Source organism: Xyrauchen texanus, chromosome 2 (assembly GCF_025860055.1).
Source record: "Xyrauchen texanus isolate HMW12.3.18 chromosome 2, RBS_HiC_50CHRs, whole genome shotgun sequence".
NCBI lineage: Eukaryota > Metazoa > Chordata > Actinopteri > Cypriniformes > Catostomidae > Xyrauchen > Xyrauchen texanus.
Window position 1 is genome coordinate 33,328,882 of NC_068277.1, and position 27,462 is coordinate 33,356,343.

The 27,462-nt window shown below is 41.8% G+C and overlaps 2 protein-coding genes across 2 annotated transcripts in view; one reads left to right on the forward strand and one right to left on the reverse strand.

The window, feature by feature from the left end:
- The first annotated feature begins 12,285 nt into the window (after nucleotides 1-12,285).
- Nucleotides 12,286-13,541, forward strand: ddx28 (DEAD (Asp-Glu-Ala-Asp) box polypeptide 28). Its single transcript, XM_052142906.1, is given in 6 exon segments — nucleotides 12,286-12,297; nucleotides 12,498-12,608; nucleotides 12,610-12,860; nucleotides 12,862-12,992; nucleotides 12,995-13,242; nucleotides 13,245-13,541. Coding segments are annotated over 6 exon segments (1,050 nt in total).
- Nucleotides 13,542-19,148: 5,607 nt separating this feature from the next.
- galr1b (galanin receptor 1b) overlaps nucleotides 19,149-27,462 on the reverse strand; it is a 70,942-nt gene continuing 62,628 nt past the window's right edge. Inside the window, exon 3 of the mRNA XM_052153123.1 lies at nucleotides 19,149-20,277. Coding sequence (XP_052009083.1) covers nucleotides 19,960-20,277 — 318 coding nt within the window. The 3' untranslated portion in view covers nucleotides 19,149-19,959. The remainder of the gene's footprint in view (nucleotides 20,278-27,462) is intronic.

A 27,462-nucleotide genomic window follows, 5' to 3' on the forward strand; every position in this document is an offset into this window, starting at 1 on the left:
GCGAGAGCTCGTAATAGCAGAACGAGCGTGTGAGCTCGTGAGGGAGGAAACAGAGCGTACGAGCTCAAGGGGGCGGAGCGAGGAAGTGGGAAGCGAGCATGCTCGCGGAGTGTATGGGTGCGTGCTCGAGGAAGCGGAGATGGGGCAGAGGAGCGGGGTTCGTGACATCAGAACACTCAAAGGAAGCACAAATGTATTGAAAGGCTCAGACCTCTATTATGAGCACCCCTTATAGAGTATGTGTGCATTAAACTCAGCTAATTTGTCAGAATAATGTGCTAATTTGGGACTGATACATCCAGGTCACACAAAAGCATACTGAATAGCCAAAATATGTTTTGATTGGATTGACAGTGATAGGATTGGCTAAGCAGTAGACACATTCAATTGATCATTGAAGTTTGAAGTTTCCTGTCCCTTAATATCTTTTATAAGTAGAGACAAGGGCCCAGTAGCTTGGGTGAAGCTATCTCTCTTAGAGCGAGAGATAAAGAGAGAGAGAGACGTGCACATGAGCGCACCTGGATTTCTAACATTCAAACTACAAGAGCTTGTTTATCTCTCTCTGCAGACCCAGCTGAATGTCTGAGATAATGAGAATGCTTGTCGGTGGCAACAGCACTTGAGGCAGCCCTGAGGTTTTAGATTGAGGAGGATGCTGTCGGTTGCTCAATACAAATTTGGGGTAAATACTGTAGCTACTGTTCCTTGGGATTAGTATCAGTGTATTAGTGGTCAGTGATGGCTGTGTAAGTCACATTATCACAGGACTTGAGAAAAAACGACGATTAATTTGTCCATTCTATTGAAATCTCATGTTCATGTTGTTGATGATTCTTCACTTTTTTCCCATCTGTTGAACAGTTTATCACATTAAACAAATCATCTCTGTTACTGTCGTAACCTCCATTCCCTGATGGACGGAACGAGACGTTGTGTTGATGTAGTGACTCTTGCAGTTGCTCCAGGGAGCCCCCAAGCTCTTCAGATCTTTGAGAATATGCGAATGAAAATTGGCCAGTGGAATTTGCATGTCACTCCCCCGGACATACGTTATAAAAGGAGAAGGAATACCCACTCTCATTCAGGTTTTGTGCTGAGGATCCAAGACAAGGTCCTGGCCATTTCCGTGGCTAGTACAGCGTTGTGGCAAGAGGGACATGAAGTCTCATTCCCTCCATCAGGGAACGGAGTTTACGACAGTAACCGAGACGTTGTGTTGATGTAGTGACACTAGGGGTCCCTATAGAAAAACGCCACAATGGCTGAACTGTGTTACACGAACTGCCAATGCAGGTGCAAGCAAGCTGCTGCATGTGAAATGGCAGGTGTATCAGACTGCATGTAATCTCCCCCAACGCCCCAAAAGACGTTATGAAGTTCCCCACATCCCTGAGAGGGGAAAGCTATTTAACTAGCATGGGAGCAGGCTGCACCAGTTGAGGCCTTTTCTCTCTATGATTTCTCTCCACAGAATATTAGATTTAGCTGGGGCCATCTAATGCTATTATATGCATCGGGGAAGGCATTCTTTTCCTTTCCTATTCTTTCAGGGGGAAAAGTCCCAGCGGAGACCAGATCCTGCCCAAAAGGTGAGATCCACATGTGGCAATACGACACATGGGCTCAACAGCCACACATGGAAGAGGTGAGGTGGTAGGTCCTGCCTCGAAGGGGAGGAGCTTTACAAACACAGTGACAGGGGCAGAGAGAACTCTGTCCAAGGGAGACACAGGTCTGCGAAAAGGGAGACCTTACCATGGAAAATACATCACAGGGGGTTACCGGAGTAATCGGTACCAGTGGAGCACCAATCCCAGTACAGGGAATATTAGTACCCGTAGTGGGTCTGGGTGTAAACTCCTCCACTGAATTTGTGAACCACAGGGCTAGGGAGGAAAGACATCCAGCGTCCACGACTTCGTGAACTCGACTGGTAGTAAAAGTGCACGTTTTCACCTCAGGGGAGAGGAAAGGCCCTATACACAAGCGATACACCTGGCCAGCTGTTCCGTATTACCAAACTCTACCTGTTCGTACCTGAAAGAACACAGGACAAAACCGGCTCAACCCAGAGATTGTAAAATCTTGCAAAGGTATTGTATGTTGACCAGCCCGCTGCTCTGCAGATGTCTGGTAGAGAGGTGCCATTGGCCAGTGCCCACGAGGATGCCACACTCCTTGTAGAGTGTGCTCGAACCTGCAAATGCGATGGCGTCCACGATCCATTTGCCAAGCCTCTGTTTGGAGACAGCGTTCCCGTTCCGCTGTCCACCAAAGAGACAAAGAGCTGCTCAGAGCATCTAAAGCTCTGCATGCGATCCAAGTAGATGCGCAAATCCTGCACCGGACACAGCAACGATAAATCTGGGTCTGCCTCCTCCCAGGGCAGTGCTTGCGGGATCACCACCTGATCCATAAAAGGGGTCGTGGGAACCTTGGGCATATAGCTCGGTTGGGGTCTCAGGATCATGTGAGAGTTTTCCGGACCGAACTCCAGGCATGTTTCGCTGACAGAGAATGATTGTAGGTCCCCGACCCTCTTGATGGAAGTGAGCGTGGTCAGGAGGGCAGTATTTAATGACACAGCCTTCATCTTGACTGACTCTAATGGCTCGAACGGGGCTCTCCGAAGGTCCAACAGGACCACAGAGAGGTCCCATGAGGAAAAGAGGCGCAGCCTTGGAGGGTTCAGGCTGCTGGCGCCTCTCAGGAACCTGATGATCAGGTCATGCTTACCAAGGGACTTACCTTCAACTGCGTCATGGTGCGCTGCTATAGCGGCTACATAAACCTTCAGGGTGGAGGGGACAGCCGCCCCTCCAGCTTCTCCTACAGGAAGGAAAGCACTGACCCGTCTGCACATCTCTGGGGGTCTTCACTTCTGGAAGAACACCACTTAGCGAACACATGTCACTTCAGGGAATACAGCTGCCTTGTTGAAGGAGCCATGGCCTGAGTGATCGTGTTTACCACTGCGTGCGGTAGACCACTTAAGTCTTCCGCGTCCTATCCAGAGACGTGGAGGTTCCAGAGGTCTGGACGCGTGTGACAGATGGTGTCCGTCCCTGAGAAAGAAGGTCCTTCCTCAGTGGAATTTTCCAGGGAGGTGCTGTCGTGAGGAGCGTGAGGTCAGGGAACCAAGTCTGGGTGGGCCAATACGGTGCCACAAGGGTGACTTGTTCCTCATCATCACTGAACTTGCACAGGCTTTGTGCAAGTAGGCTCACTGGGGGAAACATGTATTTGTGCAGCCCCCAGGGCCAGCTGTGTGCCAGCGCGTCAGTGCCTAGGCATGCTCCTGTCAATGCATACCAGAGCGGGCAGTGGGAGGATTCCCGGGAAGCGAACAGTTCAACCTATGCTTTGCCGAATCGACTCCAAATCAGCTGGACCACCTGGGGGTGGAGTCTCCACTTTCCACTTAGCATCGCCTGCCATGACATTGCGTCCGCAGTGGTGTTAAGGATGCTCAGGATGTGAGTGGCCCGCAGCGACCTCAGCTGCTGCTGACTCTAGAGAAGAGATGACAGGCAAGTTTCAACATTCGAGGAGAATGTACGCTGCCTTGGTGATTTATATACGCTGCTGTCGCTGTGTTGTTGGACCGGACCAACACGTGCTTGACCCGGAGGAATGGCAATAGTCTCCTCAGGGTGAGCAATACAGCCAGCAACTCTAGGAAATTGATGTGTCATCACAGCCGTGGTCCTGTCCAGGAACCAGCAGCTGTGTGCCCATTGCACACAGTGCCCCAGCCCGACTTGGAGGTGTCTGTGGTGACCACGACGCATATGGCCACTTACTGTAGGGGAACTCCTGACCCTAGAAATGCAAGGTCTGTCCTAGAGCTGAATAAGTGATCCCAGAGGGGCGTAAGGGGAGGATCTTGTACTGATACTTCCAGCCGTCAAAAGCAAACCGTAGGAAGGGTCTTTGTCGAGGTAAAACCGAGACATGAAAGTACATGTCCTTCAGGTCATGCCGGACGCACTTAAAATGTGTTTCTACATCAGCATCTTGAATGGGAATATGTCTAAGGTCCGGTTCAGAACTCGCAGATCCAAGATTGGCCACAACCTACCGCCTTTCTTTGGCACGATGAAGGGCTGTAGAACCATTTCCTCATCTCGGCTGGAGGGACAGGCTTTATCGCACCTTTGCGGGAAGGGTCATGATCTCCGCATGCTGGGTGGCGCCGTTCTCGCCCTACACTGAAATGAAGCGGATGTAGCTGAACCAGGGCGGGTGCCTGCCGAACTGATTTGCGTCCTGGCCAGCCACTGCGACGGGTTGGAAAGCGTTAGCCATGCGTACAAGCTCCGAGCAAGGGGCACTAAGGGGACGACCGCATCTAACGTACCTGGGGGTGGGGCCTTGTGGTGGGGGGAGCAGGCGATGTCACCTCAAAGCACTTACCTTGCTCTACATACCTGGCATAGGGCGGGTTAGCGAATGAGGAGGAGCTGGCCGTAGGTGTAACGCGAAGGCAGGGGGTCCGTGTTCGCGGGCCCTGGCTGCGAGTGCTCGGTGTCTGGCGGCCGTTTTCAATGGCGGCCGTAGACACTGATTATGTGACCCAAGGAGTGAGGAAAACGCTCTTTTTTGACAATGTGGGACACATTGCAATCACAACACAAAATGAAAAAACTGATTTACCTTCCGCCCTCCACCGGAGGATGGAGTGGTCCAGGTACCAGCTCCGTAGTGGACATCTATCTCCCTGTGTCATCCATCCAAAATTCCACTTTGAAACGATGTGTATTGTGAAAGGCGCTATACAAATAAAATTAACTTGACTTGACAACGTCAAGTGAGTGACAGAAGGGGAACTGGTGTTCCCATACAATCGTGTCCTAGAATATAAAAGAATAGTTTTAGCAATAGGCACTATTTGACCTATGGACTTTCTTGAAAATACACTCTCTTGAAACACACTTTAACTGTTGCACTTGTTTATTTAATAACAATGCCCAGCAGAGAACATGCATGTATAACAGAACAAATCTGTAATTTTTTTGATTTTTCCTGAAAGTTATTTTAAAGGGATCAATGGAAAGGAGGAGGCGAGAACTGGCTTGATGATATAAATAATATTTTAATGAGCAACTTAAAAGACACAAACACACACATGACGTAAACTATCTCTCTCCTCGCACCACCGTCTGTCATCAGCCTTTATCCCTCTCGGAGGCTTAATTAGCCTGATAAGGGACCGGATGTGTATGATCACGACCCGGCCCCGCCCTCTGCCCTGCCACATTCCTCCCTCGTTCTCTCAGGCTGGGGAGCCCCCGGCCTGACGTACATCCCCCCCTCTTTCCCTGGGGGAGGGCGTGCTTTAAGCCTAGTCTGCCGGCAGGTCATCCCTATCTACCTGGACGAGGGAGGGGACAAGGGGAGGGAAACAGAAATATTTTAAATGGGGGAGTATGTCCTGTAACAGTGTAGTATCAGATCTGTTGAGATCAGATACGATTTTGCTGGCAAATATTTACAATGCAGCCAGTGATGGTCGGAAGCTTTGCCATTCTCATTTCCAAACAGCTGGCAGTTACACGCAATTCTTCAAGCTCGCAGCATTACGTCCAGCTAATTTGCCAACAAAGAGCATCCATTTGTGTGAATCTACGCAGAATGACAACAACTTGCTCGCAACCTGTGGTGATTCGCATCCCGAGATGCATGCAAGAATGGATAGAGAACATCAAACAGATGCGAAGCAAAAAGTTTGACAGACTGCCAACAGCCGAGCCGGACAGACTGCTGATCAAGAGCAAAAACCCACAGCGAAACTAGTCTGGTGCATATACACATGGCAAATTTGAACAACCTGTTCTGACTTCTAAGGGATGGAAAATAAACGAAGCACTAGGGGATTAATTAACCATAAACAGCATCCAGAGTTCTCCACTATTCATGGGAAAACAGGAGAGCGAGGGTGATGACAGAGCTGCCCCCATGAAGACATCTGATTACTTTAATATGAGTCCAGAACTGTTAGAGACTTTACACAGTCATAATATAATTCACCCCACTACATTGCAGATGCAAACCATTCCTAAGATACTAAGGGGATGAAACGTCCTCTGACAGGAAGTGGTTAAAACACTTGCTTACTGTCACGACTTGCTCGTTACAAGCCGCAACATAAAAAGGGGAGTCTGACAACAGGTCTTAGTAAACTCAAAAGAGAATTGTTTTATTGTCAGTAAGCATAAACCACCACAACCATGGATGGTAACATGGGTCTAGGGTTAACAAAGGGAAAACATAGCATTAGCAAATAATATAACTATATCAAAACTTTACGCTACACAGTAAGAAAAGCATGAGGATAAATCGAAGAGGTCTCACTGGGCCAGCCACTCCTAAGACATGGAGCTATCCCAATGAGCCCTTGAGCAAATAACACACAGCATTTTATATCACTACTAATTATCAATTAGTATGGGGAGAACCAATTAAGTCACACGACTCATGGACGTCACACCTCCCACTCCAAAAGGAGGTTCCCCTGGAGAACCGACAAAAAAAAAAATAAATCATTGTACACATACAAACCTACGGTTAAACATTGCGAATGTTATTGTACATCGATACTTATCTCTTTGCATTCCACTCCATTTCGCTCCCAGAATCCTGGGCCCTAGGACATCAGAGAGGGGAAAGGAGAGAAGAGAAGAGAAGAGAGAACAAACCAAAAAAAAGACGCCCACCACTAATGGGTCTTCTTATATCCGTGAGAGAGCATCAGCGATGACGTTATCTCTGCCACAGATGTGTTTAATATCCAAGTGAAAAGGTTGTAAGATAAGGCTCCATCTCATTATTCTTTGGTTTTTACCACGCATCCGATCCAGGAAAGTCAAAGGATTATGGTCAGTGTACACAGTAATGTGACCATAAAGTGAACTCAAGTATACTTCAAAATGTTGAACGGCTAAAACAAGAGCTAAAGCCTCTTTTTCTACCGTTGAATATACTTGTTGGTGTCGATTGAATTTCTTTGAAAAGTAACTGACCGGATGCTCAATGTCGTTGGAGTCTTTTTGTAACAGAACAGCGCCAGCACCATAAGCACTAGCGTCAACCGCAAGCAGAAAAGGTTTCTCGAGTTCGAGTAACTAATACGGGTGCATTCGCCAACAGAGATTTGGCATTCTCGAAGGCATACTGACATTGTTCTGTCCATTTAAAGGGTTTCTTGGGGCTTAGTAAATCAGTCAACAGGGAAACTATATCCGCAAAGTTCTGACAGAAGCCTCTATAGTAACCCACCATCCCAAGAAATCGTCGCAACTCACGACGGGTAGTTGGTATGGGAAAACTACAGACAGACTCTACTTTTGCGTGGATCGGTTTTACACAACCCTGGCCAATTACCTTACCCAAATAAGTCACAGTGGCCTTTCCGAACTCACACTTGGCGAGGTTTATTGTCAGATTGGCTTTCAATAGACGTTCAAAAAGTTCTCTTATCTGACAAAGGTGTTCAGACCACAAAGAACTATATAGGACAACATCATCGAGGTAAGCTTCACATCCTGTTAGTCCGGCAAATACGTGATTGATCAGCCGCTGAAACGTAGCGGGAGCATTTCTTACCCCAAAAGGCATAACTGTGTATTGCAGGAAGTTATCGGGTGTAACAAACGCAGAAAGTTCCTTAGCGCGAGATGTTAGAGGAACTTGCCAGTATCCTTTCAGAAGATCAAATTTGCTAATGAATTGTGCAGAGCCAACACGGTCAACACAATCATCGATTCTAGGCAAAGGATAACAGTCCGGTTTTGTTAAGGTATTTAGCTTCCTGTAGTCAGTACAAAAACTATATGAATTATCAGGCTTGCTCACTAAAATACACGGAGAGCTCCAAGAACTAAAACTGGGCTCTGCGAAGTTATGAGCAAGTAAATACTCCACTTCTTTTTGGAGTAATTTTCTTTTGATAGGATTTACCCGATATGCATGTTGCTTTACTGGTTGAGCTACACCAACATCAATGTCATGCTCAACGACGTGAGTTCGAGTCGGAACATCAGAAAAGAGAGAGAGAAACGAACTTACCAACTTTATTATATCCGTCTTCTCTGATTCGGACAGATGAGACAAATGGTAAGCAAAATTAGCAAGAATTTCCGAGTTATTCAGTCGTCCTTCCACTTCTCCACGAGAAGGACCTTTCGTCTCCTCTGGACTGTCAGCAATCTCTTCCGATGTGTCTAAAACACTTGGCTCAACCATTTCAGTAGTTGTCACCATACCAACAGACAAATAAGGTACGGGATTCACGTATGGTTTCAATAAATTAATGTGACAAACCTGTATTTTCTTTCGCGTTCTGGCGTGTTTAACACATAATTATTATTGGAGAGGCACTTCGCAATCGTATAAGGTCCAGCAAACCTAGCCTGAAAAGGACTTGTCAACACAGGTAACAATGCCAGCACTTGATCACCAGTTTGAAATTTTCTGGACTTTACTTTGCGATCAAACAACCTCTGCATTTTCGCTTGAGACTTACCTAGTTTTCGTAGAGCAATAGCTCTGGCTTCATAGAGTCGATAACGAAAACTACTTACGTAATCCAAAACATTCTCGGGAGGCTCGGAAGTTGTCCACTCATCTGCCAAGACAGCAATGGGACCCTTAACAATGTGTCCAAACACTAACTCATTAGGGCTAAAGCCTACGCTCTCTTGCACGACCTCACGAATAGATAGTAACAACCACGGAAGTCCTTCCTCCCAGTCACAATCCAGTTCAACACAATAAGATCTCAAAAGTGACTTAAGAGTCTGATGAAATCTCTCTAGCGCTCCCTGACTCTGAGGGTGATAAGCACTGGCGATATTGTGTTTGATTTTTAGTTGTCGCATAACTTTAGAAAAGTGTCGAGACATGAAGTTCGAGCCTTGATCAGATTGTATAATTTTTGGAATGCCAAAAATAGACATGAAACTTGATAAAGCCTTTAGAATAGCTCTAGTAGTAATCGATCTAAGAGGATAAGCTGCAGGATAACGTGTAGACTGACACATTACCGTAAGTAAATAAGCATTTCCACTCTTAGATCGTGGTAAAGGACCAACACAATCGATAATCAAGTGTTCGAAAGGGGTGGTAACTGCAGCAATAGGCTGTAAAGGAGCTGGTGGAACTTTTTGATTCGGCTTTCCAGTCATTTGACAAGTATGGCATGACCGAACGTAGTTAACCACATCTCTCTTGATTCTAGGCCAATAAAATTTCCTTAGAACCCTATCACAGGTTTTTCGTACCCCCATGTGACCTGCAATGCCTTGGTGTGATAGCTGTAAGATGGGTTGGCGAAAACTAAGAGGAACTACAATTTGGATCCTCGGTTCGAGTGAAAAATCAGAGTTCATAGGTTGATGTTTACACAGCAAACCATCTTTGAGGAAGTAGAAGGGAGATGACGTTTTATCCCCCACTTCTCGGATTAAAGAGAATAATTCCTGAAGTGTATCATCTGATTGCTGTGCTTTAATCAGGTCATCTCGAGTCACACTATAAAGTGGAGACAAAGAACAAGTGTCATTTTGGTCATCACCAATACACAGACTTTCAAATATTGAATCGGACTTATTCATCTTACGATCCACAACAGACTGTAACTCATTCTTAGAGACCACATTTTCAGCTTCAGGACACACTGTACTAAGTTCTGGCTGAGAATCATTTTCAGAAACCATAAAAGTATCGCAAAGAACATTTTCCACTTCATCTGGCATATTTTTATTCGCCATCGCTCGAGTTATTGCACAGGCGGGAAATAAATCAGGACGGTCAGAAGACGCAACCCACTTCTCTACAGTAGAACCTACTATGGGTGGAACACCAGCATCTGACTTTTCCCAGACTTTTCCCCCGGCTAAATCATTTCCGAGAATGAAAGCGACTCCAGGAACAGGAAGCATCTCACGAACTCCAACTACTACATCGCCTGAGACTAGTTTGGAATTTAAGTAAATGCGGTGTAGAGGAACTTCCATGAACCCCATCTCTAGCCCTCTCACCAATACATGTGTCCCTGTAGCAGTACGTTCTGACAAAGACAAAAGTCCTTTCGACAAAAAGGATTGCGCTGCACCAGTATCTCTGAGAATACGTACCGGCACAGTCTCCTCAGAATTAGGCAACGACACAGTCCCTTCAGAGAGGAATGGTGAAAAATCAGAGTCATTTTTAACATTCTTCACATCCACCTGTTCAACATCCACCTGTTCGACCTGCTTATTTACTTGACCAGTAGGTTTCCTACCTGATGTGGAAATTAAACCAACAGGTTTAGCAGCTTTCTCTTTCTTTTGAGAATAATACAGTCCGAAATTTTATGTCCTGCCTTTTTACAATAAAAGCAAACTAACTCACCTTTTGTGCGTGTAGCTGAGGTATTGTCAGCAGAATTTGACGTAACATTCACAAGCTTTTTATTTTTAGCAGAGACACTCAATCTAGACCTACTCTGATCTGAGTGACTGACAAAAATGTGATGGGTGAGGACAAATTCATCTGCCATTAGAGCAGCATCTGATAATGTACTTACTTTATGTTCATTTAGGTACATGGCGATGGATCTTGGAACACAGTTTTTAAACTCTTCCAACAGAATTAGTTCTCGAAGCTGTTCTTTAGTGTTTACTTTTACTGAGGCACACCAGCGGTCAAACAGATTCTCTTTCTCTCTAGCGAATTCTAGATAAGAACACTGCTCAGGTTTAAAATTGCTCCTAAATTTCTGACGGTATGCTTCAGGTGCCAATTCATAAGCATGTAAAATAGTGGACTTAACGACTTCATACTCACTACTCTGTTCTATAGTCAGCGCTGAATACACTTCTTGTGCTCTCCCGACTAAAACACATTGCAACAGCAACGTCCAAAATTCTTTAGGCCATTTTAAAGACTGTGCAACACGCTCAAAATGTTAGAAATATTTCTCTACTTCCTTCTCCAAGAACGGCGGCACTAGTCTAATGTTTTTGTAAACATCAAACACAGGTGTCGCGAGCACCGGTTCAACGTGAAGTGGAACTTCAACAGTTTGTGCATTAAGCTCTAACTCAAGCTTCCTCAGCTGAAACGATCTTTCTTCCCTTTCCTTCTCAAACTGTAACTCCAGCTTACATAATTCTAAATTCTGTTGTAACTTCTTGATTTCAAAATCATTTTGTAGCTCTTTCTCCTTCAGTGCACACGCGTCACGCTGGGTGCAAAGTTTATCCGCATCAACACACAACTGCTTCTCTAGCAAAGACATTTCACCAAACTTTGCATTTAAACTGTCCGTGTCAGAAGGAGGAGAGACTACATTCTCTTCAGAATGAATAAGTTGAGACCTTACCTCTAAAATACCCTGCTCGGAAAGTGCGCTTTTCACAGTTTCCATCAGAGTTTCCTTATGTCTCTTATCACTACTGGTTACGTCCACAACAAAGTGTTCGGCAATCTGCAACAGCTCTTCCTTCGTACATTTCTCCATTAAGATTTCCGAAGGAAATATGAAGAAATCTTCAATTACTGACGACATTTCTGCAAACGAAAACAAACAGAGCAAACACAACAGCAGTACAGACACGCGTGAGACGCTGTTAAACTAGAGCTTAGAAAATACAAATCCCGTCGGCCACTTCGCCAGGAATCTTCACATACACGCTCCGGGTGCGAACCCCACCTTAGTTAATAGATAAACAAAGACTTACCACAAGTCATTCCCGAAATTACCTATTTATTTGGCAGGTATCTCAAACAACAGATACAGAGAATAGAACACAGTGTCACCTTAAATGAAAATGAGATTCCAGTTCCTACCTAAAATCAGAACTAACTAATCCTTCCTGCTCTTCAAAGGTGTACCGGACCCGGGGCGGCATTAAACGCTGAACTCGAAGACAATTGGCATTTCAAACCAAAAGCTCGAAGCGTACCCCCGACAGAGATTTAAAACCTCCATCCAGAATAACCTTCAAAAATAAGAAAGGCAAAATAACAAAGAAAATAACAAATAGTGCCACGATGGAAGGATTTTAAATCCAGCTGAGACACACTAACTCACTGAAATCTCCTCATTTACAGGTGAACACGCTGAAAACATGCATTTACTTAATCGTGTAGCAATCTCGGACGAGCACCCAATTTTTATGTCACGACTTGCTCGTTACAAGCCGCAACATAAAAAGGGGAGTCTGACAACAGGTCTTAGTAAACTCAAAAGAGAATTGTTTTATTGTCAGTAAGCATAAACCACCACAACCGTGGATGGTAACATGGGTCTAGGGTTAACAAAGGGAAAACATAGCATTAGCAAATAATATAACTATATCAAAACTTTACGCTACACAGTAAGAAAAGCATGAGGATAAATCGAAGAGGTCTCACTGGGCCAGCCACTCCTAAGACATGGAGCTATCCCAATGAGCCCTTGAGCAAATAACACACAGCATTTTATATCACTACTAATTATCAATTAGAATGGGGAGAACCAATTAAGTCACACGACTCATGGACGTCACACTTACCTCCTTCCCATCATCCACAATCTGCAGGCTGAAAAGTAGAAAGAGCAGTTTACATGTGAGAAATATTCAAGCTGTGGTCGTGGTCCAATCAAGGGAACTGGCAGAACAAGTCACATCTGTTGCTCGCTGAATTGGGTTTGTGTCAAAGTTTGGGTTTGTGGTCAAAGTTGCAGGGGGTGGGAGAGGTGTGGGAAACATCAAAGCAGCGTTCTCTCACGGTCAGTCCAATGTTTTAGTGGCCACCGCTGGTGCCCTGCTGAATGCATTTTGGAAGCGATTCGTCAGTTTGAGCACAATAAACTGCCTTGTGATTGACAACCATGTTTGATGTCAGATTTGCAGGCCTGCTTGACAATATTCTCTCTCATGCCTTGGTGGCATCCAGGCTCACTGATACGGCTGGGCTCAGCCGTAAAACTCAGCTGATGGTAGTGGGAGCCACATTCCCCGTGGTGTGGGAGAGGTCCTCAGCAAGGTGACTGACCTGGACAGCATGGTCACCGTTAAAAGCCTGATGCTGCATTATCTCATGCCACATGTAAAGCAGATGTTTCTCAGGGTGAACTGGCTGGGATTCTCAGTGGAGGGAATGGGCATTCGTCACATGAGGCTCCAGGGAGAGATGTCAGCGGCCATGAGAGAGGGAATCTTCAGAAACTTTCATAGAGCAAATGTTGATGTTCTAATATGCACTGACATGTACTGACAAGAGGCTTGGATGCACAAAGAGTTGGACTTAACAATTATAATTTTCCAGAGACCCACATGGATTACATCCACAAAGCAGGGCGCGTAAGGAGAGCAGGTGGAGGGGAGGTGCTCAGCTTCGTTACGAACCCCTTGGATGTGGAACTTGTGCAGAGATTAGAGACAGCAGCCAGGAGGAGAAAGTCTTTATCAGGGATGGAGTCAGAAATTAATACACCCAGTCATAAAACAGACTTGAAAATAAAGGAGCAAATGTACATTAATAATGAGTCTGTCTTAAATGTATAATCCGGGTTCAATGCAAAATACCACAAAAAATTATTTTGACTTGGCTCTTCTTTTCATTAAAAAAAGCAAAAATCTGATGCTCTTACAATGGAAGTGAATGGGACCAATCTGTAAACAATACACACTATTTCAAAAGTATAGACACAAGACATAAACAATATGTGTGTTAACATGATTTTAGTGTGATTACATCGCTTACTAACCTTTTCTGTGTAAAGTTATATCTAATTATACAACTTTGTTGCCATGACGATGTAATGTCAAAAAACCTAAAACCCTTCAAATTACATTTTTTAAATGATAAGCTTCTTATTTTTGCCTTTAAAAAAATCGTTAACCATTGTAAGTGCTTCACTGTAACCTCGATTTTTGCTTTTCTTTTTTTAAAAAAAGGACGTACTAGTCGAAATTATATTTTGTGCTAATCAAATGTTATGCTACATATGCTGTTGATTGAGATTAACCTGTACTGAACCCAGAATATTCCTTTAAAAAACATAAATATGTATTATATGTATTGTATTGAACCTTGAATATAAACCTTTTAAAATAAAACCTTATGAGATAACACTTCTTTTCACTTTTATGGGTAGTGAAGGTATAGTGGTTACAATTTACACTAAGGTTTCATTAGTTAACATGAACTAATAATGAACAATACTTTAACAGCATTTATTTTGATTAATGTTAATTTCAACATATAGTAATACATTTTTTAAATCAAAAGTTGTATATTTTAACCTTTAAATGCAAATGCACACTTACATATTTGGGTCTTTAGAGACCTGACACTTACATCTATCAAAAATAGATGTACAATATGCCCAGATAATGTAAAATGTAAAAAAATATTTTCAAGAGAATTAGAAAACAAAATGATATTTAGATATAATTTATGTTTTATTTTTCATAAATTAAATTGATAATGCAACAAATCAGGACAAATCAACACCAGGATTCATTACTACACATAACACAATCAACACTTGTGTAATATATGTGTGACTTTTGTTTATCTTGCATGTATTTTCTCAGGAACTTGTTGAGTCTAAATAGAGGCACAACTTACACACCCAAATGACAGGTTTGAAGCTATATCATACTGTTCATGTGTTGTACTTGCTATAGTTTACTTCAATGTTGTTTCTTCATCAAATAGTAATGTCAAATGTAATTCATGTCAGTCACTGAAACAACAGCACCACCTTGAGTAAGAAATAACATGTACACTCACCTAAAGGATTATTAGGAACACCTGTTCAATTCCTCATTAATGCAATTATCTAATCAACCAATCACATGGCAGTTGCTTCAATGCATTTAGGGGTGTGGTCCTGGTCGAGACAATCTCCTGAACTCCAAACTGAATGTCAGAATGGGAAAGAAAGGTGATTTAAGCAATTTTGAGCGTGGCATGGTTGTTGGTGCCAGACGGGCCGGTCTGAGTATTTCACAATCTGCTCAGTTACTGGGATTTTCACACACAACCATTTCTAGGGTTTACAAAGAATGGTGTGAAAAGGGAAAAACATCCAGTATGCGGCAGTCCTGTGGGCTGAAAATGCCTTGTTGATGCTAGAGGTCAGAGGAGAATGGGCCGACTGATTCAAGCTGATAGAAGAGCAACTTTGCCTGAAATAAACACTCGTTACAACCGAGGTATGCAGCAAAGCATTTGTGAAGCCACAACACGCACAACCTTGAGGCGGATGGGCTACAACAGCAGAAGACCCCACCGGGTACCACTCATCTCCACTACAAATAGGAAAAAGAGGCTACAATTTGCAAGAGCTCACCAAAATTGGACAGTTGAAGACTGGAAAAATGTTGCCTGGTCTGATGTGTCTCGATTTCTGTTGAGACATTCAGATGGTAGAGTCAAAATTTGGCGTAAACAGAATGAGAACATGGATCCATCCTCTGATGGCTCCAGCAGGATAATGCACCATGTCACAAAGCTCGAATCATTTCAAATTGGTTTCTTGAACACTGTACTAAAATGGCCCCCACAGTCACCAGATCTCAACCCAATAGAGCATCTTTGGGATGTGGTGGAACGGGAGCTTCGTGCCCTGGATGTGCATCCCACAAATCTCCATCAACTGCAAAATGCTATCCTATCAATATGGGCCAACATTTCTAAAGAATGCTTTCAGCACCTTGTTGAATCAATGCCACATAGAATTAAGGCAGTTCTGAAGGCGAAAGGGGGTCAAACACAGTATTAGTATGGTGTTCCTAATAATCCTTTAGGTGAGTGTATATATTACATGTGTACACGCATACAGATAATACACCATTGTTGATAGTTCATTGTTGCCCAGAAAATAAATGTGATATAGTATATTATAGTTATATATTTCTACTTTATCTTGTAATACACAAATAAATAGATTTCCTAGATGACAGTAAACTTATAGATATGAAATACTTATAAAAATATAATTTATGGAAGTGAAAAAATAAACAAAACTTATATACCTCGGGTCCCTATTACCTTTTGGTGCTCAAACAATTATATATATATATATATATATATATATATATATATATATATATATATATATATATATATATATATATATATATAATTTATTTTATTTTTTTAGTTTTTTGTTTTGCAATTTTGGCTTTTTTGTGTGTCACATTATTTATAAGAGATAGATTGAAGAATACTAAAGAGGTGTGGGCACAAATCCAAAGAATTATTGAGGTCAATGGTGTGGAATGAGGTCTCAATGAAGACCCAAGGTATGAGTTTAAGGATTAAGATTAGTTAATGCACTATGAACTAACAATGAACAATTGTATTTATAATTAACCAGCATTAACAAAGATTAATAATTGCTGTAAAAATATACATTGTTCATTGTTAGTTTGCGGTTCCTAATGCATTAACTAATGTGAATGTATAGAACCTTATTGTAAAGTAGTACCAGGATAGTTTATCCAAAAATAACAAATTCTATCATCTTTTACTCACCAATTTTCTGCCTAACATCTCCTTTTGTGCTTCTCTCCAGAGAAGAGAATCATATGGGTTTGGAACATGAGGGTGAGTAAAGCATGGTATAATTTTCATTTTGGGGTTGACTATTCCTACAAACACACAAATTGCTGCTGATTGAATTATTTTGAGACGTTTGGAAATATATTTCATTTATGTTTGCCAGCCTCATGCCTGCTGTTATGTGTGTCTTGCAGACCATGATATTATGTGAGTTATGTGACCCAGAACAACAGGATTTTATAACAAACAGACTAATTGAAAGAAAGCACAAGACCCAGACCACTAAACTCCAAGTGTGGTAAGACTAAAAATGTTTGAATAAGGCATATTTTCATATTGTGCTGTTTTCTTAGATGCAATGCTGGTTTGTTTATGTGATTATTTTAGTGCTTGTAGTGGTTATCTTTTGTTTAATGGGAGTGAATGTGATAGAGAGGTCTGAAAGTGGGGTTTCACGCTTCACTACCAACTGTTTATTATCTCTGCACAACAGGAGGGTTGCCATGAGATAAATATGAGCTTTGCAGCAGTGTTATTGAGAAGCAAGGTTTTCATAACATTGATTAGAAAAGACATAAACAGTGAGCTGTTCTGATGGGCTCAATTCAAAGGAAAATACATCCAGGTCTGGCTAAACCACAAGTCCATTTTGTAAATAATATGCATTATCTAACACATGAAGGACAGACAAACCATCACGTATACGATGCCCTTGTAACAAATCTAGACAGTGACCCTCACGTCGTTGAATTTGAAATGTGCAGTAAATAATTGGGTTTGAAAAACAACAAAAACAGTTGGACCAAAATGCATACTCTGCATTTACTCAAGAAGGTAACCTTGTTGGATGTGTGTATATATAAAACAGATAAATAGTTTGCATATCTTTAGTTGTTAATTACTGTAAATTAACTTGTCTGGGGATAATTGACTACTTACCTTCAAGTTCGTGAAAGAACAAAACAGAGGTGCATTACCAGACCTATTGTATGGGCGCTACGTAAAATTTGGCATTTTTTTAAAACATTCATCCAATATGTAAATCTTTATATAAAGTTAATACTGAACTTTGGCCACAGAGCCACTTTTCCAGGTTTGGGGAGTAATGGAATACATGTAACGGGATTATGTTTTTAAAATACCAAATATAAGTAACTGTATTCCACTACAGTTACAATTTAAATCATTGGTAATTAGAATAGTTACATTCAAAAAGTATTTTGATTACTGAAGAGATTACTTTGCATTTTATTATCATTTGTATCATTTAATATTTAGTCCTTTCAGATGGAAACATTTAAACATATAAATGATGCGATCCAAAGTGCATTTGAACAGTGGTGAAACACTTTCTTATGATGTGTTACATTCATACGAGCAAACAGAGAAGTAAGATTGAAGTTTGGAGCAGAAGAAATTGAAATAAACCTTGTGTAAATTGTCAGCTTTAAGCTAAGCTAAAATGCTATTTCTAACAATTTTACATGCATGTTACCAGACTATCAATAAAATTCACATTGGATCATAATACATTTTTTCTAGTAAGACCTTTGATATTAGGGCAAAATCCTATTCTTGATGATAACTTTTGTAAAAATATCTAAAAATCCTTAAAACAAGATCAGTTTGATTTATCTTGTTTTAGAAACAACACTGCATAAGATAATTAGGTTTTTCAGAGAATGTATTTTTAACATGTGTATTTTGTCACTGTACTGGCAGAGTTTTTAATAGTCAAAACAAGTAAAAAAAAATCTTCCTGTGCTGAAGAAGTAATCCAAAGTATTTAGAATATGTTACTGACCTTGAGTAATCTATCAGAAAACATTACAAATGACATTTTACAGCATATATTCAGTAATCTGTAGTGGAATACATTATAAAGTAAACCTCCCAACCCTGCTTGTGTCATACAAATGTGATGTGAACTGTGCAAAAATAGTGCCATTTTAGGGTTAGTTAGAGCTCTGTGCCCTGTCATCTATAAGGCTGGAGTATTGTCATCAAAGCCATTCACTCGTGGCTTTAATCCTTCTGGAATACAAAACCAGTTCAACTGCTCTCACAATAAAATGACATGACATTTTTGTAAGAAGTGTGTTGAACTGTATTTGTATTCTGCGAGGATTAAAGCCACAAGTGAATGACTTTGATGATAGTAGTGTCTTATGCAATCACATTTACTCTACAGGAAACTGACCTGTCGGAAAATGTGCCATCCAGCCAGTTCTTTGCTTCTTGTCACTTCAAAGGAAAGTACATAAGCTTTGAAAATGTCTTGACTCATTCCTGATTCCAAAAAGAATCTGTGTTTATAAGAGCTTCTGTCCTGGTATCTCACAGAGAGGCATGAGTTATAGATATAGTAGAGAGATGCACACACACAAAGAGTTTCCACTGGTCTTTTGTTTAGGACAATGTCTGGTATGTCAAACAGTTAACCATAAGCATTTGGAAACAGATAGCTACATCCCCTTTAAACATTAACCAACTCTGACAAACTGAAACATGAATTAAGTATTTATATTTATTTTAATGTTTAAGGCAGACACCTTGAATACTATCAGATTTCATAATGAATATATATAGTAGAACCATAAAACTGGACATAATACATGTTAACCAATATTACTGAAGTACATAATTACATCATACAATTGAATAGTGAAGTTTAAATCTAAGTTTGATAAATTTCCACACATACACTACATAAAATGATGTTCAAACCACTACTATGGTTCATGCACATCATGTTCTTGAAGAGTGAGTCTATCAAACATATTTACAAAATTATCCTATGATTAAATAGCTCTGAATTTTTACAGAGGTTTTAATTCATTTCAAAAACATTAAAGCCATTATTTACCCCAAAATGAAAATGTGTCTTTATTTAGTTACCCTCACATATTTCTAAAGCTGTATGACTTTATTCTTGCTGTGTAAAACAAAAATGCAGAATGTTAGCCTTAGTCACCCTGTACTTTCATTGTGTGGAAAAATATACAATGAAAGGTCAGTCTCTAACATTTAGACTTTTTGTGTTCTACGTAAGAATGAAAGTAATTCACATTCTAAACAACTTGAGAGCGAGTAAATGTTGAAAATACTCATTTTAGGGCGAACTATCCTAAACACATATTAAACATATTTAGCATTAACAAAATAAGTTAAATGACTTTTAAACACATTTTAAACACTTTTAAAAGAGTTCACAATAAATTGTTTTTACATGCAAATGCCTTTGATACATGATGAATTGAGGCATTATATGGGCTTTTTCTTTCTCAAGGTAACTTAAATACAAATCCCCTTCATTTATTCTGTCTTTGTTAAGTCACATCTCTGTTAGAAAACTGAAGCAGAAACAATTTTTTTTTGCCCTTTTTAATCTCTAACAAGTTTTAAGTCTCATATGTTTGTAGTGGAATGTGTCATAGAGAAGTTTTCCATGCGAATGCGCACCACTTTCCCAGCTGGCGGAGGAGAGTAAAAAATATGGCACGTGAAGACCTGCTTGCAGGCTTTTCTAAAGTTTTCAGAGAGGAAGGCATAAAGAATGGGGTTGACACAGGAGTTTCCATAAGCCAGGCAGTGAGAGATGATGCGAAAGGCAAACGAAGCATCATTCAAGGGGAACTGGCCAAACTGTACCCACATAGCTATGATATGGTGTGGCATCCAGCAGATGAGGAAAGCAGCGACAACCAACAACACTGTCTGAGCTGTCTACAGAAGAAAGACAGAAAGAGAAAAACAGCTTGGTCATACATTTAATTATACTTCAGATGAGCATGCATAAAGCTGCTTAGAGTAAAATTGGAGTTATGCAGAGAAAACACATTCTACAACAAAAGAAGTATGTGTTGTACATTACTATGGTGGAATTTGGCCAAAATTGGTATTGGACCCATTTTTGTATTCATTTAATACGTCAAAACATATTATTGTGGATGTAGAGCAACATTAAGTGTATAAAAAATGTGATGAGCTTCATGCCTAAGCTTTCAGAGGGCTATGACACCTAATTAATAAAATCTAAATGCCATTAAAACTACAAAAATCAATGAGGAAAATACTCAACAATGAGTATCATTATGATTAGTTAGATACTGTATCTGTACTCTAGCATGGAGACCCTCTCTCTGTCAGTGGTCTCTTTACAGTTGTGAAAATGTATTACAGAGCTGAATCTGAAAAGAGCCCAACCAAACCTGACCCAAGCACTTTATATAAAAAGCTTTATAGATGCTCATGTGTGGGGTGTCAGGTGCTTTGACAGAATCCTTATGCTGTTTAATGAAGCCTACTTTAAGTTTTACTTGTAAACTTCTCTCATCATTTACGCACCCTCATGCCATCCCTGATGTGTATGACATTCTTCTGCAGAACACAAAAAAATATTTTTAGGAGAATATCTCAGCTCTGTAGGTCCATACAAAGTGAATTATTGACAGAAATCTTTGAACTTCAAACGATTCACTTTGAAGGTCCAAAAAGCATATAAAGGTATCTAAGACTTCAGTGGCTAAATCTATATCTTCAGTAGGGATATCATAGGTGTGGGTGAGAAACAGATAATTATTTATGTCCTTTTTTACTATAAATTCTCCTCCCTTCCCAGTAGGTTGCGATATGCACAAAGAATTCAAATCACCAAAAACAAAAGAAAAAGAATATGGATGTGAAAGTGGAAAGTGGAGATATATAGTAAAAAAGGACTTAAATATTTATCTCACCCACATCAATCATATTGCTTTAATATATGGATTTAAAACCACTGGAGTCTTATGGATTACTTTTATGCTGCCTTATGTTTTTATTTTGGACCTACAGAGCCGAAATATTCTTCTAAAAATCTTGGTTTGTGGTCAGCAGAAGAAAGAAAGTAATAAACATCTGGGATGGCATGAGGGTGAGTAAATGATGAGAATTTGTATTTTTGGGTGAACTATATCTTTAAGTGTCATCTTAGTCAGCACTTAAGAATCAAGATAAGACTTTGCTAAAAGTTGCTTTTATCTTCTTTATTAAAAGCTCCTACTCTTTAACAAGTCCTACTTTTTGATACAAATTTTTGACACTTATAAGTCAAAGTTTACGACTATTCTTAAGAGCGTTTCTGAGAAGTTTTGTACAACGAGCCCTGATGTTTTTTTAGAAGATTGGTAACTTTCAGAAACGATTAACATAATTTAAATTACCCAAACATTTTTATATGGTTGTAGTTATTTTGTGAAAAGCACTGTGCTCAATTAAGAATTATGTAGAATATACATGTTGTGCTATTCAGAAAAGTAAGAAAGTCTTTGCTGTTAGGGTTACAGAGTGGAGGGTCGCTGAAACTACATTCGGAAGTGGTCAGGGACGGATCCTGACCACATTAGACGAAGGTGTAAATGATAATACATTTATGTTATCTGCTTACAACTACACAGGTAAAAATGTAACAGAGGTTGTGCTACATCTGTCACCAGGTGTGATGCTGGTTGGAAGAGAGAAGAGGCTTAGTCCCCCAGTGAACTCTCTATGATGATCCTAGGGTGCTTCTTTTGTGATTTAGATTTGCAAAACAAATCATTCAGACCAATTTGCGAACTGATATGACATATTCTAAAGAATTGAATTGGTCATTAGACCACTCAGATAATTTATTTGTGAATTTGACATTACTATCACAGAGCCCCATGAAGTTTACATTTGCACTGCAGCAGGGTTATATATTGGTATATACAATCTATTATATTGTAGATGCACAGGAATGCAAAGTGTTAATGTAGTCCAGCAAAAGAATATCTGGATACTATCCGGATACGAAACACATGATTTTGTGTTTTCTCACAAGAGAGACAAAATTTGGACAGGTCATTACAGAGGGCATCAGCACAGGGATGGCAGGTACCTTTAGTCTTGTTTGCACTGAATTGTTTTCCATAATGGAGAAGTTGAAAAAGTGGAGGGCAGAGAGGGAAGATTGTAACATTTTCTTTCTTGTTTCTCTTCCTGGAGCCAAACTGCTGTTTGATACAAGGCAGATGACACCCAGTGAACCTCTTTGTGAGATTGATAATACACGGCTCATACAGCTACAGGTCCTTTGAGAACACATCCTTTGAGTGGGCAATGAAGCCCTGTATCAGACCATCTCATGACTGATGAGAGGAGAATGAACTCAATTATGACACTAAAATTAGCAGCCATGTTCAGAGGTAGGTGATGCATCCCTCCCTGCAGAAATGGGTGATGTGTAGTTTTTGTATGTAAAATCTACTAAATAAATGGTGCTCACAAATACAGTGAATAAAATACTATGAATAATATTGACCTTCAGTTGTCTATTTCATAAGGGGGAAGGAGCAGCAATTTCCTAAAGACAACATTGATTTCCACAACTGTGAACACCAAACTGTTTTAATCTCACCAGGAAAGCAAAAATTCAAACCCCCTGCAATATATGAACTCATTACCAGCGGAGATAAGCCCAGCCAACCTTCTGCTCTCTATAGAAAGTAAAACCATTTTTAAATAAGGTGAGAAAAGGACAGTGTCTGCCTAACACAAAACACAGCCAACACATTGTGATTTGCTCAAGGTTAAGTACTGCTGTAACAGAATAATTCCGAGCAAGTTAATGAAGGCAATGACATAATATATACTAAAGTTTGGCAGAATACCTTAAAACACTTTCTTTGGAAGCACATGTAGATAAAACAGATACAAAATAAAATGGTTTAAAATGATCTGGATACTTGAGACAGAGTGCTGTGAGTTTATGAGAAAATATTCAACTGAATTCAAAACAGTTCTGCTCTCTTTGCCTCTGAGAATTTTGCTGTGAAGCTGAAGACTCAGAGAAGTTTATGTTGACCATGTATTTGGTCACCAACTTCCTTTCCAGAAATGGGGGGAGTGGTAGGCAGGCTGGACGGGTCCCTGGCCTGAGTTGGGCGGTGGGGATATGTGGCAGTGGGGCCGTGGTCGAGCACCCATCCGGAGAGAGAGAAAGAGGTAAGTGCGCTTGCACCTGAGCTAAATTATGTCTAACACCCGTCTCTAATTTCAGTGAGCATGGGTAGAGTGGCATGCCACCGCCAGACGGGAAAGTCACTCTTACTGAGTGTTATATTTTGTTGAGAAGCTGAAGACTCAGAGAAGTTTATGTTGACAAAATATTTGTTGCACTGATCTGATTGAACTGAAAAAGGCACCTAGAAGAGTGAAAGCAGAGTGTTGAAGGCAGAGAAATAAAGAGCTTTACTTTACTGCATCACTGCTCTCCATCTCCTCCCTTCCATCTCCAAGCCTGAATTTGTTACAGTCTTGTTGAGATTAAATTAAATAAATGCCTATATTACATGTAGGTTTCAATTATTTATGAGTTTCTGGTGGGTATGTTTTGATTCAATAAAAATTACAATGTGGTGAATAAATTGGTTAACATCTGAGGGATATTGTAGAGCCAGCTGGTCATTATCGCAAAAAAAACTCGTTCTTGTATCAGAGGTTAGACTAAAGTGCATCTGGAAAGTATTCACAGCACTTCACTTTTTCCCACATTTTGTTATATTACAGCCTTATTCCAAAATGCATTATATTTATTATTTTACTCAAAATTCTAAAAACAATACCCCATAATGACAACGTGAAAGAAGTTTGTTTGAAATATTTGCAAATTTATTAAAAATAAAAAACGAAATAGAAAAGAAAAATCACATGTATATAAGTATTTAAAGCCTTTGCTCAATACTTTGTTGAAGCACCTTTGGCACCAATTACAGCCTCAAGTCTTTTTGTGTATGATGCTACAAGCTTGGCACACCTATTTTTGGGCAGTTTCTCCCATTCCTCTCAAGCTCCATCAGGTTGGATGGGGAGCATCGGTGCACAGCCATTTTCAGATCTCTCCAGATATGTTCAATTGGGTTCATGTCTGGGCTCTGGCTGGGCAACTCAAGGACATTCACAGAGTTGTCCCGTAGCCACTCGTTTGTTATATTGGCTCTGTGCTTAGGGTCGTTGTCCTGTTGGAAGATGAAGTCTGAGGTCCAGAGCGCTCTGGAGCAGGTTTTCATCAAGGATATCTCTGTACATTGCTGCATTAATCTTTCCCTCGATCCTGACTAGTCTCCCAGTTCCTGCTGCTGATAAACATTCCCACAGCATGATGCTGCCACCACCAAGCTTCACTGTAGGATGGTATTGGCCAGGTAATGAGCATTGCCTGGTTTCCTCCAGACATGACGCTTGTCATTCAGGCCAAAAGATTCAATCTTGGTTTCATCAGACCAGATTTTTTTGTTTCTCATGGTCTGGGAGTCCTTCAGGTGCCTTTTGGCAAACTCCAGGTGGGCTGTCATGTGCCTTTTACTGAGGAGTGGCTTCCGTCTGGTCACTCTACCATACAGGCCTGATTGGTGGAGTGCTGCAGAGATGGTTGTTCTTCTGGAAGGTTCTCCTCTCTCTACAGAGAGCTCTGTCAGGGTGACCATCGGGTTCTTGTTCACCTCCCTGACTGAGGCCCTTCTTCCCCGATCGCTCAGTTTGGTCAGGCGGCCAGCTCTATGAAGAGTCCTGGTGGTTCCAATCTTCTTCCATTTACAGATGATGGAGGCCACTGTGCTCATTGGGACATTCAATGCTGCAGAAATGTTTCTGTACCCTTCCCCAGATCTGTGCCTCGATACAATCCTGTCTCGGAGGTCTACAGACAATTCCTTGGACTTCATGGTTTGGTTTGTGCTCTGATTAACTGTGCATTATTAACTGTGGGACCTTATATAGACAGGTGTGTGCCTTTCAAAATCATGTCCAATCATCTGAATTTACCACAGGTGTACTCCAATCAAGTTTTAGAAACATTTCAAGGATTATCAGTGGAAACAGGATGCACCTGAGCTCAATTTTGAGTGTCATGGCAAAGGCTGTGAATACTTATGTACATATGATTTTTATTTTTAATACATTTACAAAGATTTCAAACAAACTTCTTTCAGTAACATGAGAGACACAGGCAAAGCTTTGTAGAAAACATAGATTTCCCTGATTTGTGCTCATTCACATAGCATTGCTATGAACTGTGGTTATTATTCTGAAATATTTGAAGGCCCAATGCTGGAATTAACCAGTCAATATTCCAGAAAGTCATGTAATAAATGGATAGATGGATTACTCATAACACAAAATTATTCCTTAATCCAATTAACATTGAAGGGAAAATGTCCAACCACTTTAATTTGCATTGCTATTATCTAAAACGTCTAGGTTACGGATGTAACCTCCGATCCCTGATGGAGGGAATGAGATGTTGTGTCGAAGATGCGACACTAGGCTTCTCTCTTGAGCACCGAATATACCTCTGCTCTATGAAAAAAGGCCAATGAGATGTTGTGCCTGGCCTGAAAGTGGTGAGGCATTTCAGCACTGACTGCACGAGCTCGTTGGTGAGGCGCGCTGACATTGAGACTGAGTCTAACTCCATGCCGAGAAAAGAGATGCTCTGAACCGGGGCGAGCTTGCTCTTTTCCCAGTTGACCTGAAGCCCTAAACGGCTGAGGTGCCTGAGCACCTGGTCCCCGTGGGTGCATAGTAACTCTCGGGAGTGGGCCAGGATGAGCCAGTCGTTGAGGTAGTTGAGTATGCGAATGCCGGCTTCTCGGAGAGGGGCAAGGGCTGCATCTGCGACCTTCATAAAGACGCGAGGGGACAGGGACATGCCGAAGGGGAGGACCTTGTATTGATACGCCTGGCCGTCGAACGCGAACCGTAGAAAGGGTCGATGTCGAGGCAGTATTGAGACGTGGAAGTACGCATCCTTCAGGTCTACCGCTGCGAACCAATCTAGATGCTGGACGCAAGTTAAAATATGTTTCTGCGTGAGAATTTTAAATGGGAGTTTGCGTAAGGTCCGGTTGAAAACTTGCAAGTCCAAGATCGGTCGTAAGACACCGCCTTTCTTGGGTACGATGAAGTAAGGGCTGTAGAGACCTTGGGCAGCGGCCTGTCCGGTGGCGCTGTAGGCTTTGGTGGTCAATGATAACGTCATCCTACATGCCTTGGAGGGGAGCACAGGGCGACCTCCAGGGGAATCACCGTGTACCTGTGGGTCGCTCTGCCGTCGAGGGTAGTGAGAGCGGATGAGCGAGGGGCTTTGTGACGAGAAGAGAGGGGTGCTCTCCGTGCAGTCGTCAGCTCATCATGCATGGAGGGGGGCGTGGCTGTGAGCGGCGCGCAGACCCCAGGAACCAATCATCCAGCCGCGACGGCTGTGGGGAGGACGGAGTGTTCGAGTCTAACAACACGCTGGCGGCGGCCCGGGCAAGCATGTCGGACATCTGTGGGTCAGCCTCAGCCTGCTGGCCCGAATGCGGCAGCCCAGACGAGTCCTCCGCGTCAGATGCAGCGGCGAGCTCATCCAGCTCGGGGGGCTCAAGAGGATAGGTAGGCTGGCGGTGAGGCGAGCCGCTGTTGTCTCGAGCCCTGGACGGAAGTCAACGAGCGTGCCGGGTGGCGGGAGTTTCGCGGGGACGTACCCAGTGAAACCGCGCCCGCTGCCATCCCCGGAACGCCTCCATCACCAGTCGCGTCGTCCTCAATTCCGTGGGAAGAAGGAGCGACGCGGGGGGTGGCTGGAGTGGTGTTTCTTCGGTTGAAGGAAGCACCCAGGGGCAAACTGCACTGCCATGCAGAGAAAGAGAAAGCCGCTGATGTGCACTGTAGATCCAACAGCAGATTCGACCAGAGGTAAGAGGAACAGGTGTGTGACTCGCAGCTCGCTGCATACACGATCATCGGCTCCGAAAAAAACTGATGAAATACTGAATGAAACAGACGCATTTCCCCGCCTTTATACCCGTATGTCCGGGGGCGGGACATACAACTGTATATCATGTTTAACTTTTGTGACTTTTAGTGCTG